This window comes from Citrus sinensis, chromosome 4 (genome assembly GCF_022201045.2).
Source record: "Citrus sinensis cultivar Valencia sweet orange chromosome 4, DVS_A1.0, whole genome shotgun sequence".
In the NCBI taxonomy this organism is placed as follows: domain Eukaryota; kingdom Viridiplantae; phylum Streptophyta; class Magnoliopsida; order Sapindales; family Rutaceae; genus Citrus; species Citrus sinensis.
The window spans coordinates 29,331,166-29,346,255 of NC_068559.1; the positions used below are offsets into that span (position 1 = coordinate 29,331,166).

The following is a 15,090-nucleotide window of genomic DNA, read 5'->3' on the forward strand; positions in this document are numbered from 1 at the left end:
CTGTTGTATTTTTCAACGGAAGACGAAATTCGAGTTGAAAGGTAATAAAAAATGGAGATGTTTGCATTGGATTGGAGGAATTGGACAGATTATGATAAAATTTCAAAGTAAATAATTGGAAGTTCGAACCCTAGTATAAAGGCCCAAGGCGAAGCCCAAGGCGAAGCCCAAGGCCAGAAATAATTAAATGCTGAGAGTGTAATGATATATTACACAAAATTCGCCGCCTCACATACGCACGAAACAACAGCACGCATACACTCCCCGCACCGCACTTGTTCTTCTCCCCTCTCTTCTTCCCCTCCTTAAACCCTCACCCACTCTTTCTTTTTTTTATTCCCTATTTTATATGTTTTATTATAATTATTGTATCAATATCATCTATACCTGATATTTTATATTCGCACTGAAGACTCTGTTATTGCAATTGGTATTATATCTTTCCCTTTCCCTTTTTGTTTTCTCGAGAAATTGTTAGTAAATGAAATTTTTGAATGATTTAGTTTGTGTAGTTTATGTTCGTTGATTGAAACTGGGTAGTTTAAGTCATTTGTTAGCCTGAGTTCTGTTTCTGATTTTTCAGCCGCCGGACAGAATGCACGTGTTGATTGTTTTATTATTTATTTTGTTTTATTTAATTTTTTTCAGAATCCTATTTTCGTCTACAGTTAAACTTCCTTTTTTTGTTTAACTAATCTATTTTATTAATCATATCGGAATCAACATAGTAGGAATGTCATTAATATCAGTTGACAATTGATGTTTTATATTGGAGAGCTCGTGTTTTATCATTGAATTTGTTGCTTGCTTTTTGAGACTTTTGAATGTTGCTACTGTGCCCATTCAATAATGTGGGTTTCTTTTTTTAATAGTTGAAAGATGGCGGGTAAGTCGAATAAAGGGAGGAACAGGAAAGTATCACACGCTGCCACTGCTGCTGCTGCCGCCAATTCCGCCGATCAGGTGGTCTCGTCTGAGAAAGATAGCAATAGTCCTTCAGAGTCGGTGATAGTTGATGCTAATGCTAATGGAGTTCCAGCTGTGAGTGAATCAACTATTGCCCAAGCAGATGTCCAGGAATCCGACACAGCTAATTCTGCTGATGAACCGAAGCAAGGTGATGTCTTCACCCTGCTCCTGTTGTTTATGAGACCTGGTTTTTGGTGTCTTATTGGATAGCTTATATTTTATTTTCTTAATGGCGTTACAGGCGAGCTTCATCTCTATCCCGTCACTGTCAAAACACAAAGCAACGAGAAGCTTGAGCTACAAGTGAGCAAAACTTTTTTCTTTGAAACTTTTACTTATTGTTTTATTGCAACTCGTTTTTAGGAATTATTGTGTAATGATTAACAATCTGTAGTTTGTATTGTGTGTTGATTCTGTTATCTTATTGTATCTGCTCATTTTTTGAATCAATTTGCATTTGCAGTTGAACCCAGGAGATTCTGTTATGGATATACGACAATTTCTTCTTGATGCTCCGGAAACTTGTTTCTTTACTTGTTATGACTTGGTGCTGCATACAAAGGATGGTTCAACTCATCATCTAGAAGATTACAATGAAATCTCTGAAGTAGCTGATATTACTACTGGCGGTTGCACCTTGGAGATGGTTGCTGGTATGCTGATATTACTTTGCTCTTGTGCTGGCAAATCTGCTAGTGGCTTCTAATATGCAAGTCATTTTGTTACAGCATTATATGATGATAGGTCAATCAGGGCTCACGTTCATCGTACAAGGGATTTGCTTTCCCTTTCAACACTTCATGCTTCATTGTCTACCTCACTTGCACTGCAGTATGAGATGGCACAAAGCAAAGTTTCAAGTTCAGGAGGTTTGGGATTTTGATTCTGTAGATGGTCATTTTTTATTTCATTTTCATTGTTTGTCAACCACATCTCTTGAATGAGTATGGATTTCACTCTATTCCAGATGCTGCTAAAACTGAAGTTCCAGAGCTTGATGGTCTGGGTTTTATGGAGGATGTTTCTGGCTCGCTAGGTAAACTGCTATCATCCTCTACACAAGAAATCAAATGCGTGGAGAGCATTGTATTTTCATCCTTCAACCCTTCCCCAAGCCATAGAAGGTAGATTCTGAAACTCCTTGGCATTTTTAACCTTTCTCCCCTCATTGTCAGATTATTAAATGAGCAGTCAAATGGGTGTTAGAAACATTAATGATTTTTTTTTTTTTTGGTCTCCAGGCTTGTTGGGGATTTGATTTACTTGGATGTGGTAACTTTGGAGGGGCACAAATATTGTATAACTGGAACCACGAAGATGTTTTATGTCAATTCAAGTACAGGAAATGTCCTCGACCCTAGGCCAAGTAAAGCTAATTCTGAGGCAACAACCCTCATTGGGCTTTTGCAGAAGATTAGCTCCAAGTTCAAGAAAGGTAACTGAACTGAGCATGGTTGATGTTTTCTTTGTTTGTTATGCTCTTATGTCTTCTAGAATTTTTGTGTTGGCATCTAATGAGATAATTTCCTTGTATGTTTCTGGTTTTGAAGCTTTCCGTGAAATTTTGGATAGGAAAGCTTCTGCACATCCCTTCGAAAATGTTCAATCTCTGTTGCCACCAAATTCGTGGCTGGGGCTGTATCCGGTCCCTGGTAAGTTCTATTTTTAATTTGATAACTTTTTACTCTAGTTTGTTGATCCATCTATGGTCCTTGGAGTTGCTGAGAGCATGGAACTTAAATGAAAGCACAATACTCTGAATAGAAAATGGTGTAACATGACTTTAGAGTACATGTAGATGTTTTTTCATTTTGAAAATTGCCTGTTTACATGGCTGTAATGCTCTCCGTGCTAATTGTTACAATCATTACACAGTCATATCATAAGAGTAGCACTAAATATGCATGTGCGAGTCCAAGATTTTTGCTTCTTGGTTGATTGTTGCAGTGGGCTTGACTTTTTCCCTTTGCTGCTGTGATATAAGCCAGCTGTGTGATTGACTTTGTTTAGGTTTTCTTTTGAGAAGATATTGTGGTTAGTTATATCCTGTGATGAGCAGTTATGTTTATTGTACGTGATATTGGTTAGTTTAATTGAAGGTGTAGAGTTTGTGCTTCTGATTCTTGGTCCTTTTTTCCCCATGACTTTAATTCATCTGTATACTGTAGTGTATGATGGAGTAAATTGGTGCATTAGGTTAAATTTGCTCTTGAGTTGGACAAGTATGCTAAATGCAAAATGTTATTTCATGTTGAAGCTTCTGAGGTTTTAATAATGCAAACAGCAAGTCTTTGCTCGTTTAGCAAGTGCACTACAACCATAGTTTTTGTCTCATTGTTTTTTCTTCATATCAAAATAGTTTCTGTAATGGTTCTTTGTTCAGATCACAAACGTGATGCAGCTAGAGCTGAGGATGCATTGACTCTTTCATATGGTAGTGAGCTGATTGGCATGCAAAGAGATTGGAATGAGGAGTTGCAATCTTGTCGGGAATTTCCCCACGGAACTCCTCAGGAGAGGTATATTTGATGTCTGATCAAGCTTCTTTTTTCAACTTCTGAATGTGATTTAAGGTTTTCATAGTTAATGAATAATTTTTAATTTTTGCTATTCGTTTATAGCATCTCCTCCAATGTTAATATGATTTTGCTTCAGGATATTGCGGGATAGGGCCCTCTACAAAGTGACTTCTGATTTTGTTGATGCAGCAATCAACGGTGCTATTGGAGTCATAAGCAGATGTATACCCCCTATAAATCCAACTGATCCAGAGTGCTTTCACATGTTAGTGTACCTGAATAATTCTGAAACTCATAAATTTTGTCTTCTTTTCAATGGTTGGTTTAGGATGCTTTGTACTGGTTGAAAAATATGTACTTTAATTAACTGCCTTTTAATATCATTTCACACTCTGTTAACAAGTTCCTAATGCACGGACTGTGGAAGATGCTTTGTACTGGTTGAAAAATATGTACTTTAATTAACTTCCTATTAGTATCACTTCACACTCTGTTAACAAGTTCCTAATGCACAGACTGAGGAAGGAAGATGATCTTATTCTCTCTTTTTCTGACTTTCCTTTAGGATTGTCACACTGATTCTGTCACACTGATTCTGTTTCGGAACAATTTAGTAGATGAACTTAGATAATGAGCATAAGTGGAGTTTATGGTGCATTCAAATCTCTATGTGTCCATGCTTCCTAACCCTACTTTTGGTTTTTGCATGATTCCAAATATGGAATTTTGAGTGTGCTCATCAGTAACACTAAAACGGTCATTAACTTTGATGTTAGGTATGTGCACAACAATATATTCTTCAGTTTTGCTGTGGATTCAGACCTCAATCATCTGTCGAGGAAACGGGCATCAGATATCATTTCAATCAATTCATCTGGAAAGGCTTCCCATAATTTCACTAGCGCAGATGGTGGAATCTCCTATGGTGAGAATGCAGGGGAATCCAATGGTGTTGTGGAATTGGCTCAAGTGTCTTCTGAATCCCAGTTGGCTGAGAGTGAGCAGGCTACATATGCTTCTGCAAATAATGATTTGAAGGGCACCAAGGCATACCAGGAAGCTGATGTCCCTGGACTTCATAATCTAGCCATGGCAATAATTGATTACAGGGGTCATAGAGTGGTAGCTCAGGTGTGTTTGAAAGATGTGATTTCCTTGAACTTTTTACTAGGGGTATTCCTTGAAGTTTACCCTGTTAACTTGATTGATTGATCAGTATCTTTTTGTTGCTTGATTTTATTTTATCTAAGCTGCCATCGTATTGGGTACTTTGCACATTCTTTTGTAGAGTGTTCTGCCTGGCATTCTTCAAGGGGATAAATCAGACTCCCTTCTTTATGGTTCTGTTGACAATGGCAAGAAAATTAGCTGGAATGAAGATTTTCATTCAAAGGTGAGGTGAAATGTAAAATTCAAGATATTTCACATTAAATTGAGAAACTTATTCTGTTCCATTTTTGTATGTTCTAAGCGAACAGCTTTTTGTAATTTTTGGAAAATATGGTTCAAATCTCCTTTTTTATAAAATTCCTGGGTTCTTAGACTTTACATATGTAGTTAATTCTCTGTCATGAGTGCTGATCTTTGTGTTTTTTTTTTTTTTTATAAAGGTCTTAGAGGCTGCCAAACGCCTTCATTTAAAAGAACACACAGTCCTTGATGGATCTGGAAACGTCTTCAAATTGGCTGCTCCAGTGGAATGCAAGGGCATTGTTGGCAGTGATGACAGGTGATTATATTCTTGAGTTGGGTTATATCTTTTAATATTGAAAAGTATGCTGATTGCTATATTGCCTGGCTGGAATTTTTCTTCTTCTGTAACACATAAATAATGCTCTGACTTCTCTGGTGACTCTAATTTTTTCATCCAAGTAGTTTTGAGTGTGATGATCTTGAAAGAACTTTACTCTTGAATTTGGGAACTGCTTAGGCTGATTTTTTAAAATTCATTCATGCATAATTTATTATTCAAATTTTGGAAAAAGGTTAGTCGCACTTCCTCAATTTTGGCGCTGGAAGATTGACATTTTATCTGCCAATCATGCGTTGAACCTGAATTTCTGCTTCTAGTTTAATGATTATTTTTTGGATATTGACAATCATCTCACGTTCTGTTGTAATCATCTGTATAGACTGACTTCATACATTGTATTAAAGCACCTGGTATCCTGATCTTTTTTCTTTCGCAATCCAGACATTATCTTCTTGACTTAATGAGAGTAACCCCACGCGATGCAAACTACACGGGATTAGGATCCCGATTTTGTATTATGAGACCAGAACTAATTACTGCTTTTTGTCAGGTATTAAATATTCTGATATTATGCATTATTTTGGGTTTTTAACTATATGTTTTGTTCCTTATGTTGTTTTTTAATTTTGGTTTATGGGAAAAGGTTGAAGCTGCAGAAAAATCGAAAGGTCAGTCTAAACCGGAGGGAGAGGCCATTGTAAACCCTGATTCTTCAGAAGCTTCTGGCATTAAAGAGTCAGCAAACCATGAGGTTAATGTAACTGCAACTTCTGATGTCAGTCAGGTAAGGGGTTTCTTCTTGACCTCATTTATGCAATAACTTCAAGCATATTGATTCCTAGAAGTTCTGTGAGTAGCTTGTCTATCAGAGAAGGTCCATCTTATCAGCAGTTCGGCCTGCTTTGTGTTTGTGTTGTGTAACTTGGTGTTACCGTCTTAGCCTGCCTGTGCATGCATGCATGTTTATATCACAATCTCAAACTTTGTCTTTGTCCTTGAATGAGAAATGATAGGAAACTCTAGTTGCAACATGTGATGAAAAAATGGTTTATCTAGTTGCAGAATATTGTGAAGTCAAACAAATCATTGAGCATTGCAAATATGCAAGCTTATAGTTTATGTGCATTCGTCCCATCATTGGAATTATTCATATTTCACTCATATGGCAAGAATCATTAACTTTTGTAATTGCTTAGATTTTTCTTTTTTATGTTCAGCTATTTGTACGTTTAATGGCTCCAAAAAAATTGATTAATGCGGCTTCATTTGTTGATTTACAGGATGCAACAAAAGAAGGAAAGGTGGAGACTGTCCAAGAATGTAGTTCTGCATCTGAAGAAAGCTCTGATTCATGTGATGGAATACTCTTTAACCCCAATGCTTTTACTGAATTTAAGTTGGCTGGGAGTCAGGATGTGAGTTTATTCCTTTATAATGGTTCTTTTCTTATCAAAGTTATGATGCTCGTAATAGTTTAATGTTGTTTTTTGCTTGTATTTGTCAGGAGATAGCAGCTGATGAAGAAAATGTCAGGAAAGTTAGTTTGTACCTTGCAGATGTGGTGCTTCCAAAATTTATCCAAGATCTTTGCACGCTTGAAGTATCACCCATGGATGGCCAGACGCTGACTGAAGCACTCCATGCTCATGGAATTAATATTCGCTACATTGGAAAAGTAAGTGTCATGTCTTTCAGTTGACGTATTATGAGTTCTATGTTTTGGATGATAAATTGGACTACTAGGTGATTGATGTCGTTACTGTTTCTTAACTTCGTGTTTACCCTATATATTGTTGTTTTCTGACCTATAATAAGTTTACCAGGTAGCTGATGGGACCAAACATTTACCTCACCTATGGGATCTTTGTTCTAATGAAATTGTAGTGAGATCTGCAAAACATATTCTCAAGGTAATTTCATCACTTATCCAGCAATATTTTTTGTTGCTTGAAAGGCTTAAATTGATTATACCTAATTATATATATATTTTTTTTAATTTTAATGAGGTTTTACTTGCTGTTAGAAGTGCTTGTGTAACAAACAGGTCAAAGTATTCTGTGTCTTACAATTGGGTGCTAGTTATTGTCCTTTTCTATCTGTGGATTAGACTTGGTCTAATTGTAGTCATGAGCGCAATAGTACTAATTTACAGATTGAACTTTTGGAGTGGTTCTGTTATTAATTTTTGGATTGGGTGTTTTTGGAGGCTTATAGCACTCTGAGGCAGATGGAAATAGCTTGATTTTATCATTAAATAGAACTTGAAGGGTTTTATTAGATAGTATTGGCATGCGTGATCAATGAATATCTCAAAGTTTGGGGCACATGTTACACGAATGTTATTTTCGTCTGTTTAGTTTTCATTTACATTTGATAACCTGTTCTCGGTATGCAGGATGTTCTCAGAGAGACAGAGGATCATGATCTTGGCCCGGCTATAGCACATCTTTTCAACTGTTTCTTTGGAAGTTGTCAAGCTGTTAGGGGAAAAGTTACTGCTAGTAATGTGCAATCTAGAAACCAAATGAAAGTATGTTTTTCGCATTACTTCTGTTTTAGTGCTAAGCTCTTATATACAGTTCTGGAGGTCCCATATTTCTTACTTCTTATCCTTACTGCGTAATGATCCTGACCATTTTACCATTTCAATGATTTTATGTTCCCTTTGAGAAGAGACTTGTAAATTGTTTGGTATATGCAGGAGCATGCAGGCCATCCATCTTCTAGCAAGTCATCTAGGAGTCAAGCTAGGTGGAAAGACAGAGTAGCTGCAAGAAAGCATCATTCGTCTTATATGAATGTTAACTCAGATACTTTATGGTCCGACCTCAAAGAATTTGCGAAATTGAAATATCAGGTATTAGTTTCCATTTCTATTAGACATGCTCATTAAGAAGGCTGGGTATTCCTTGTACGTTGGAAATTGGATGTTGATTGAATTTATTTTTAAGCCGAGTCAATCCAGTTCCCACTGTAGTCAGTTTGGGAAGTTAGGATTGTGTGGTTAGATGTTCTTTCTGTGACATTTTGTTTGTGGTGAAGGGATGACTTCTGTCATGTAATAATGCTATAGAGAAAAAGATAGATTTCTCCACTTTTGGGGTATTGATCTTATTACAGGAAATGTGCATATATTTTTCAAATTGTTGTCATTTTGTTTTAGTTTGAGTTGCCAGAGGATGCAAGACTGTGGGTGAAGAAAGTTTCAGTTATGCGTAATCTTTGCCAAAAGGTATTATCAAGTCTAATACAGTTATTTCCTTTTGTGGTTTTGCATGTTTCTTAGTTGTTAAAATCATGCTACTCTGTACTAATTTGTTTTCTCTTGAATGTGCTTCTGTAATTGGTCTTGACTTCTATCTTGATATGGTTCCTTTTCAGGTGGGCATAAGTGTTGCAGCTCGCAAATATGATTTTAATGCTGCAACACCTTTCGAAACATCAGATATCTTGAATCTTCAACCTGTAGTGAAGCATTCAGTTCCCGTATGTTCTGAGGCTAAGAACCTCGTTGAAATGGGAAAGGTTCAATTAGCTGAGGTAAGCATCATGATTATAATTTGTTCATGAACCTCGAAAATTGATCTATGAGTTGGAGTTACCGCAGTGTCAAATTTTAGAACTGAAGAACATCTGAAGTTAGAAATATTTGACTGGTCAAAATTTGAACAAGCAGCCTGGCTTAAAATTTGCTGCTTGGAAATATGTTAATTTTGACCCAGGTGTAGCTTAACTAATATGTTTAGATAGTCTTGTAATAGACAAATAATGATAAGTTCTACTGTTTCAGGGTCTGCTTAGTGAAGCCTACACATTATTTTCTGAGGCATTTTCTATACTTCAACAGGTATGTTGTTGTTTGTTAGTATTCAGTCATACAAAGATTTCTTGGTCTATATTTTATTCATTTTTTATGTATTTCAGGTGACCGGTCCTATGCATCGCGAGGTTGCTAACTGCTGTAGGTAGTTACTGATATCCAATCTTGTGCAATTTTATTTTTGGTTTGTTTCTTTTTTCAAAAAAAAAATATTAGAGGTGTTAATCCTTGATCTGATCATAACTAGGACAGCAAATGAGCTGCTTATCTAATTATCAGATTTAGGTTGATCCAAAGAAAGTTGACCATTTTGAAAATGAGATTGACATTGGACACATCTTTTACCAATTCTTGAAGCTAATGCCAATTTCTCTCTTTCTTGTCTTTTCATTGATTTCCATGCTAATGTTAATAGTTTCCCATTCTCACTATTCAGGTACCTTGCCATGGTTTTATACCACGCAGGAGACATGGCTGGAGCTATAATGCAACAGCACAAGGAATTAATCATTAATGAGCGTTGCTTGGGTTTGGATCACCCTGATACTGCTCACAGGTATCCATCACTTTTTAATTCATTGAGTTTTTGAGTTTAGGTCCTGTCTCCTTGATTGTTCGCTTCCTATGACATTGAGTTATTTTAAGTGCTTGAAATGTTATGCTTGCACGCTATATGGATGTGAATATTTGGATGATCTCACAAAACTATCATTTAAAATGTGTAAAATTTTAAGTCATTTTGATGCTTACTGTAAGTTGACACAGAAAAATTTGGAACCTCACTTTGAAGTACCATCAAAACTTCTCTCTCATCATATCCCTCTTCTGGATCTAACTGTTGTCTCACGTGGTCCCAATATGCTACTGCAGCTACGGCAATATGGCTCTTTTCTATCATGGCCTTAACCAAACAGAACTTGCGTTACGACACATGTCACGGGCATTGCTCTTACTGAGTCTTTCATCTGGACCCGACCACCCTGATGTGGCTGCAACTTTCATAAATGTTGCAATGATGTACCAGGACATTGGAAAGATGGACACAGCTCTCCGCTATTTGCAAGAGGCATTGAAAAAGAATGAGAGGCTCCTAGGCGAGGAGCATATACAGACCGCTGTTTGCTACCATGCTCTTGCAATTGCCTTCAACTGCATGGGTGCCTTCAAGCTTTCTCACCAGGCATGATCCTTTCTGGGAATTATTCACACTTGTGTATAAGGAGTATGCTATTAAATGAAACTGACTGATTTTAGCATTTGCTGTGCAGCATGAGAAGAAAACCTATGATATACTTGTCAAACAACTTGGCGAGGAGGACTCGAGGACAAAAGATTCTCAAAACTGGATGAAGACATTTAAAATGCGTGAACTTCAGGTAATACCATACCTTTTGCATTTTGCCCATATTTTACATGAGATTTGTTCTACTTCATAAGGGCATTGTTTGGTTCTCTGTTTCCATTCCAGTTTCTGGTTTTAAGAACTAAACAACATTTTCTCTTTGGACTATCCTTTTTTGTTTTTAGTTTCTGGTTTATGGAGTATGTAATTTTTTATTTTTTTTCTGACAGATGAATGTACAAAAGCAGAAAGGACAAGCTTTTAATGCTGCTTCTACACAAAAGGCTATTGATATTTTAAAGGTATGGTGAAATCTCTTCAGATCCTTTCTACACCTTGTGTTTCCAGCACCGTTCTTATTGATTTCTGGTTTGAACTATGAAAATGTTCAATATTTTGTGATAAAGAATGCTATGAATCCTGTCACTAGTGCTTATCTGAGAATTTTCCATTGACAGGCCCATCCTGATTTAATACATGCATTCCAGGCTGTGGCCGCAGCCGGAGGATCTGGTAATTCTGGAGCGTCAGCCAACAATTCACTTAATGCAGCGCTACTTGGTGAGACCCTTCCGCGGGGGAGGGGATTTGATGAGAGAGCAGCTCGTGCAGCAGCTGAGGTTAGGAAGAAAGCTGTAGCAAAGGGCCTCTTGATTCGTCCACATGGTCTTCCAGCCCAAGCTTTGCCACCACTTACTCAGCTTCTCAACATCATAAATTCATCTGGTGCAACCCCTGACGCCAGTGTCAGCGGGGCCACTGATGATTCAAAGAAAGAAGCCAATGGCCATTCTCTGGCTGAGCCATCAGATGAGAAAAAGGATGTATCAGAACCAGGTAGAGAAGCTCAAGCTCCTGCTGGGTTGGGCAAGGGCCTAGGTTCCCTGGACGCCAAGAAACAGAAAACAAAAGCTAAGGTTGCAGCATGAAGTTTTTAAATGTCAGATTCAATTGTTTGGCAACAAAGTCTTGAGATTCACATAATTTTGGAAATATTTTACTCTGCTGTGGAGGAAGCATTTTTTATTTTTCCCTTTTTTTTTTCTTAGGGATGGGAGGGTGTTAAATTTCAATAATAGTTAGCCACGAGGAACTCATCTCATCAGGTAGAAGGGAACGTTGTGATGTTTCAATGACCTGTGGTTTCCCCATCATGTGGCTCTTCCAGATATGCGATCCAAATGGTTTTGATTTGTAATGATATAGGTTTAGAATTACCAATTTTTCCTTTTAATTGCTAGGACATTGTTAGGACATTGTCTTAGTATTACCAATTTTTCCTTTTAATGCTTTCAGTTTGAATGTAAAACCGTGCTCTTGATTGAGATGAGTTTTCCGGTAACGATGTGGCTGCTTAAATGAAGAATTTGCCCCTTTTTTCCGCCTCTTTTAAGCATCCATGGTTCTGGGCTTGTTGAGGTGCAAAAGTTTTAGGTGGAATTAACTGGTGTTACATTGTTTAGAAAGCTAGTTTATATAACGCATGGCATAGCTTTAATTGCTCTTCAAATCATTAGGCCAATAAGTTCTTGCCTTCAAAACCACCAATCAGAAAATCACATGCAGGAAATACACTGAATTTGTGGAATGGGTAACGTTATTTTTACATTTCTTGCCCTTTCATTGTGTATTTCAAATTTTGCTCAATATTTAACCTAGTATTATGTAGTTAATTTTTTTAGGAAGACAAGAAATACAACCCAAAATTAGAAAAATTTGACATGAAATTTGAAAATTGTAACCAGAAATTACTTTACAACTATAAGGAAAGTCAAATTAAGTTGAAGCAACTCCGACATAAAGAAAGTACTATAATGATTGGATTCAACTAATGGTTATTTCAACGTCAATGGTTGTAACTAATTAGCATATGTGGATTCAAAACATCAAATTGGTAGAGAAATAGTATCACTTTTGTTTGTTTTAAATTAGAGATAAGAATTACTTTATAAAAATTAAGTTGAAATACTTTGAATCTCCCGTACAAAAAATAAGTGTATTGTATGTGGGGAATTCAAGCAGCCATTAAGGCGGGGGCATCTTCAATCATTTTAGAATCCGACTAGAAGGGGGTGATAGAGCTAATAAACAGCAAGCGGAGCACCTTAACATAACTTTTTTGGGTGATCTTCAACATTCTAGAAGCCAAGAAGAGCTTCCAGAATTTCAAAGCTCAGCATGTAGTGAGGGCTTGCAATACTTTAGCTCATGACTTAGCTAAGTTAGTTGTTAGGGAGTCAGAATCATGTATATGACTGGATGAATTTTCGGTTGACATCTTGTATTTGTTCTCTTCTTGAGGTAATGAAAGACGTACTTTCTTATAAAAAAAAAGTATATTATCTGTAACAAACAAAAAAAACATGTATTAAACACTTGGAAAAGAATAGAGAAAGCTTAAGATGAAAATAAAAACGGCGTTGTTGTTGGTGGTGGTGTGCATTTTATTGTTATTGTTATTATTATTTATCAAAAATTAAACAGAAAAAAATCTGTGTGTTCTCCTTTTTCCTTTTTGTCGTTTCAATCAACGGGTCACTTAGTAGTTGTTATAGGTGTACTTAGAATCAATGGGTTTTAAATCGGTCCAGTTGTCTTGCCCATTAAACACAGCACCCGAAATCATCACATATGGAGGGTTTGTAGGGTTTTCATTTTCGGCATATAAATACTTTAGGGTTGTCTTTAGTTTTGCTCTGACGCTCGCACACGAAACTCTCATTCACGGAGGCACAGCAGAAGCGGGTAGCATCAATGGCGCCGAAGCAAGGGAAGCCAAGAGTGAGCAGGAATCCGGAGCTGATCCGAGGAATTGGAAAGTTCTCTCGTTCAAAGATGTACCATAAGAGGGGTCTGTGGGCAATTAAAGCCAAAAACGGTGGCGTCTTTCCTCGTCACGACCCTAAGCCCAAAGCCGCTGCTCCCGCCGAGAAGCCCCCCAAGTTTTACCCCGCCGATGACGTCAAGAAACCACTCGTCAACAAGCGCAAGCCTAAACCCACCAAGCTTAGGTATTGGTTTTCATCTTTTCATTTATTGCTATATTTCTCGTCTGTGCTTTCGCTTCTATTCGTTTTGAGTTTAGTAATGGAGTCGAAAATTTGATCCTTTTTAATGAATTTATATCTCTTGTGCTTGTAAGTTATTTAGATTTCAGTACTTTTTTTTATCTTTTTCATGTATATGTTATTCATTTGTGGTGGTTAAGCATGAATCAGCGGATAATTGATTTATTGTTATATTGTGGTTTGATCAAGTCCGTTTGTGTTCAATCTTTTTATCGGCAGCTTACTAGATGAAATGCTGAAGATGTTGACTGCTTCTGAGAAAGCATTGTGTGAATCCTTTTGCATTTGGCTTATTGGTTGTTGTATTTGTTTATGTTTATTTAGCATTCATTGTTTTCTTAGGTCCTACTTAGGGTTTGTCAAATCAGCTTCACTGACTACTGTTTATATGTCCCCAACTATGCTATGCATCATTTGATTTCTAGGGCATGTTTTCTTAGGGCTCTATTTAATTTTTTTCCACGGATTATGTTGTCAGAGCAAGCATCACCCCAGGGACAGTGCTGATTATACTAGCTGGAAGGTTCAAGGGTAAGAGAGTTGTGTTCCTGAAGCAGCTTCCATCTGGGTTGCTTCTAGTTTCTGGTGAGTTTTTCTTCTCAATCTCATTGATATAGTATGTTTATAATTAAAATCAGAAGGCATAACATATTTAAATATTTTATTTTTTGTTAATGCCAATATTTAAATGGTTTATTCTAAATAACTACTATTTCTAAAATATTTTCTTCTAATTGTTTCTATGTAGGGCCATTTAAGATCAATGGTGTTCCTTTACGACGTGTGAACCAGTCTTACGTGATTGGAACTTCTACCAAAGTTGATATCTCCGGAGTGAATGTGGATAAGTTTGATGATAAGTATTTTGCCAAGGAAGTCGAGAGGAAGAAGAAGAAAGGAGAGAATGAGTTCTTTGAGTCAGAGAAAGAGGTTAGATAATTTTCTATGTTGTCTGTGACTTTGCTGTGGTATTTTATATTTTCCTAACCTTGTTGTGGTTTACCTATCAAAATTTGTAGGAGAAGAAGTCGCTTCCTCAGGAGAAGAAGGATGATCAGAAGTCCGTTGATACACCATTGATCAAGGCCATTGAGGCTGTTCCAGACTTGAAGGCTTACCTTGGTGCTAGGTTTTCCCTCAGGGCCGGCATGAAACCTCATGAACTTGTCTTCTGAAAACATGTTGAAACAATTTAGGATTGCTTTGCTTTTTCCTACTTGTTATGTTTTGTCTGAAATTTATTTTACCAGTTGTAATCTTTGTTTCATGGGATCAGACATCTAAATTTTGGTATGATGTTAGGCAAATGAAATGGTTTTCTTCAGGTACAATTGATTACTGATATATACTCTGTGACCTTCCCTTTTTATGTGTTTCTGTTTAACTTCCTTTTGGTTACTTAGATTATGGAGTGACATTTTGATATTCCTTGTATTGTTGCAATGCCATGCCTCTGTAAATGTTTTATCTCTGCTGTCACCACATTTAGTCATCTTGAACGGCTCCATTGCTAGTTTTGTTGAGAAAAGAGGCAATTATATACATTATGATACTGAAAATTGTGCTTTCAGTTCACTAGATTACGATGAACAGCTTTCATCTTAATGAAACTTATTTTT

General features: G+C 36.8%; 2 protein-coding genes across 3 annotated transcripts; both read left to right on the top strand.

Moving 5' to 3' along the window:
- The first annotated feature begins 216 nt into the window (after positions 1-216).
- LOC102609022 (clustered mitochondria protein) lies at positions 217-11,790 on the top strand. Of its 2 annotated transcripts, none has more exons than XM_052439436.1 (29): positions 217-430; positions 873-1,117; positions 1,211-1,272; positions 1,433-1,622; positions 1,698-1,838; positions 1,937-2,093; positions 2,211-2,404; positions 2,520-2,621; positions 3,353-3,488; positions 3,625-3,753; positions 4,265-4,619; positions 4,777-4,881; positions 5,099-5,217; positions 5,683-5,791; positions 5,885-6,025; positions 6,522-6,656; positions 6,746-6,916; positions 7,065-7,151; positions 7,637-7,771; positions 7,943-8,098; positions 8,405-8,473; positions 8,623-8,781; positions 9,032-9,088; positions 9,166-9,206; positions 9,498-9,617; positions 9,932-10,241; positions 10,330-10,437; positions 10,634-10,705; positions 10,862-11,790. In XM_052439436.1, the coding sequence occupies exons 2-29, from the start codon at positions 880-882 to the stop codon at positions 11,330-11,332; spliced, it is 4,269 nt and encodes a 1,422-aa protein (XP_052295396.1). In that variant the 5' UTR covers positions 217-430; positions 873-879; the 3' UTR covers positions 11,333-11,790. The 2 variants fall into 2 exon arrangements, with proteins under 2 accessions (XP_052295396.1, XP_052295397.1); XM_052439437.1 differs by having other exon boundaries at positions 10,892-11,790.
- A 1,285-nt stretch (positions 11,791-13,075) lies between these two features.
- On the top strand, positions 13,076-14,840 carry LOC102608733 (60S ribosomal protein L6-like). Its single transcript, XM_006482781.4, has 4 exons — positions 13,076-13,414; positions 13,950-14,056; positions 14,220-14,401; positions 14,491-14,840. The coding sequence occupies exons 1-4, from the start codon at positions 13,158-13,160 to the stop codon at positions 14,644-14,646; spliced, it is 702 nt and encodes a 233-aa protein (XP_006482844.1). The 5' UTR covers positions 13,076-13,157; the 3' UTR covers positions 14,647-14,840.
- Positions 14,841-15,090: the final 250 nt, after the last annotated feature.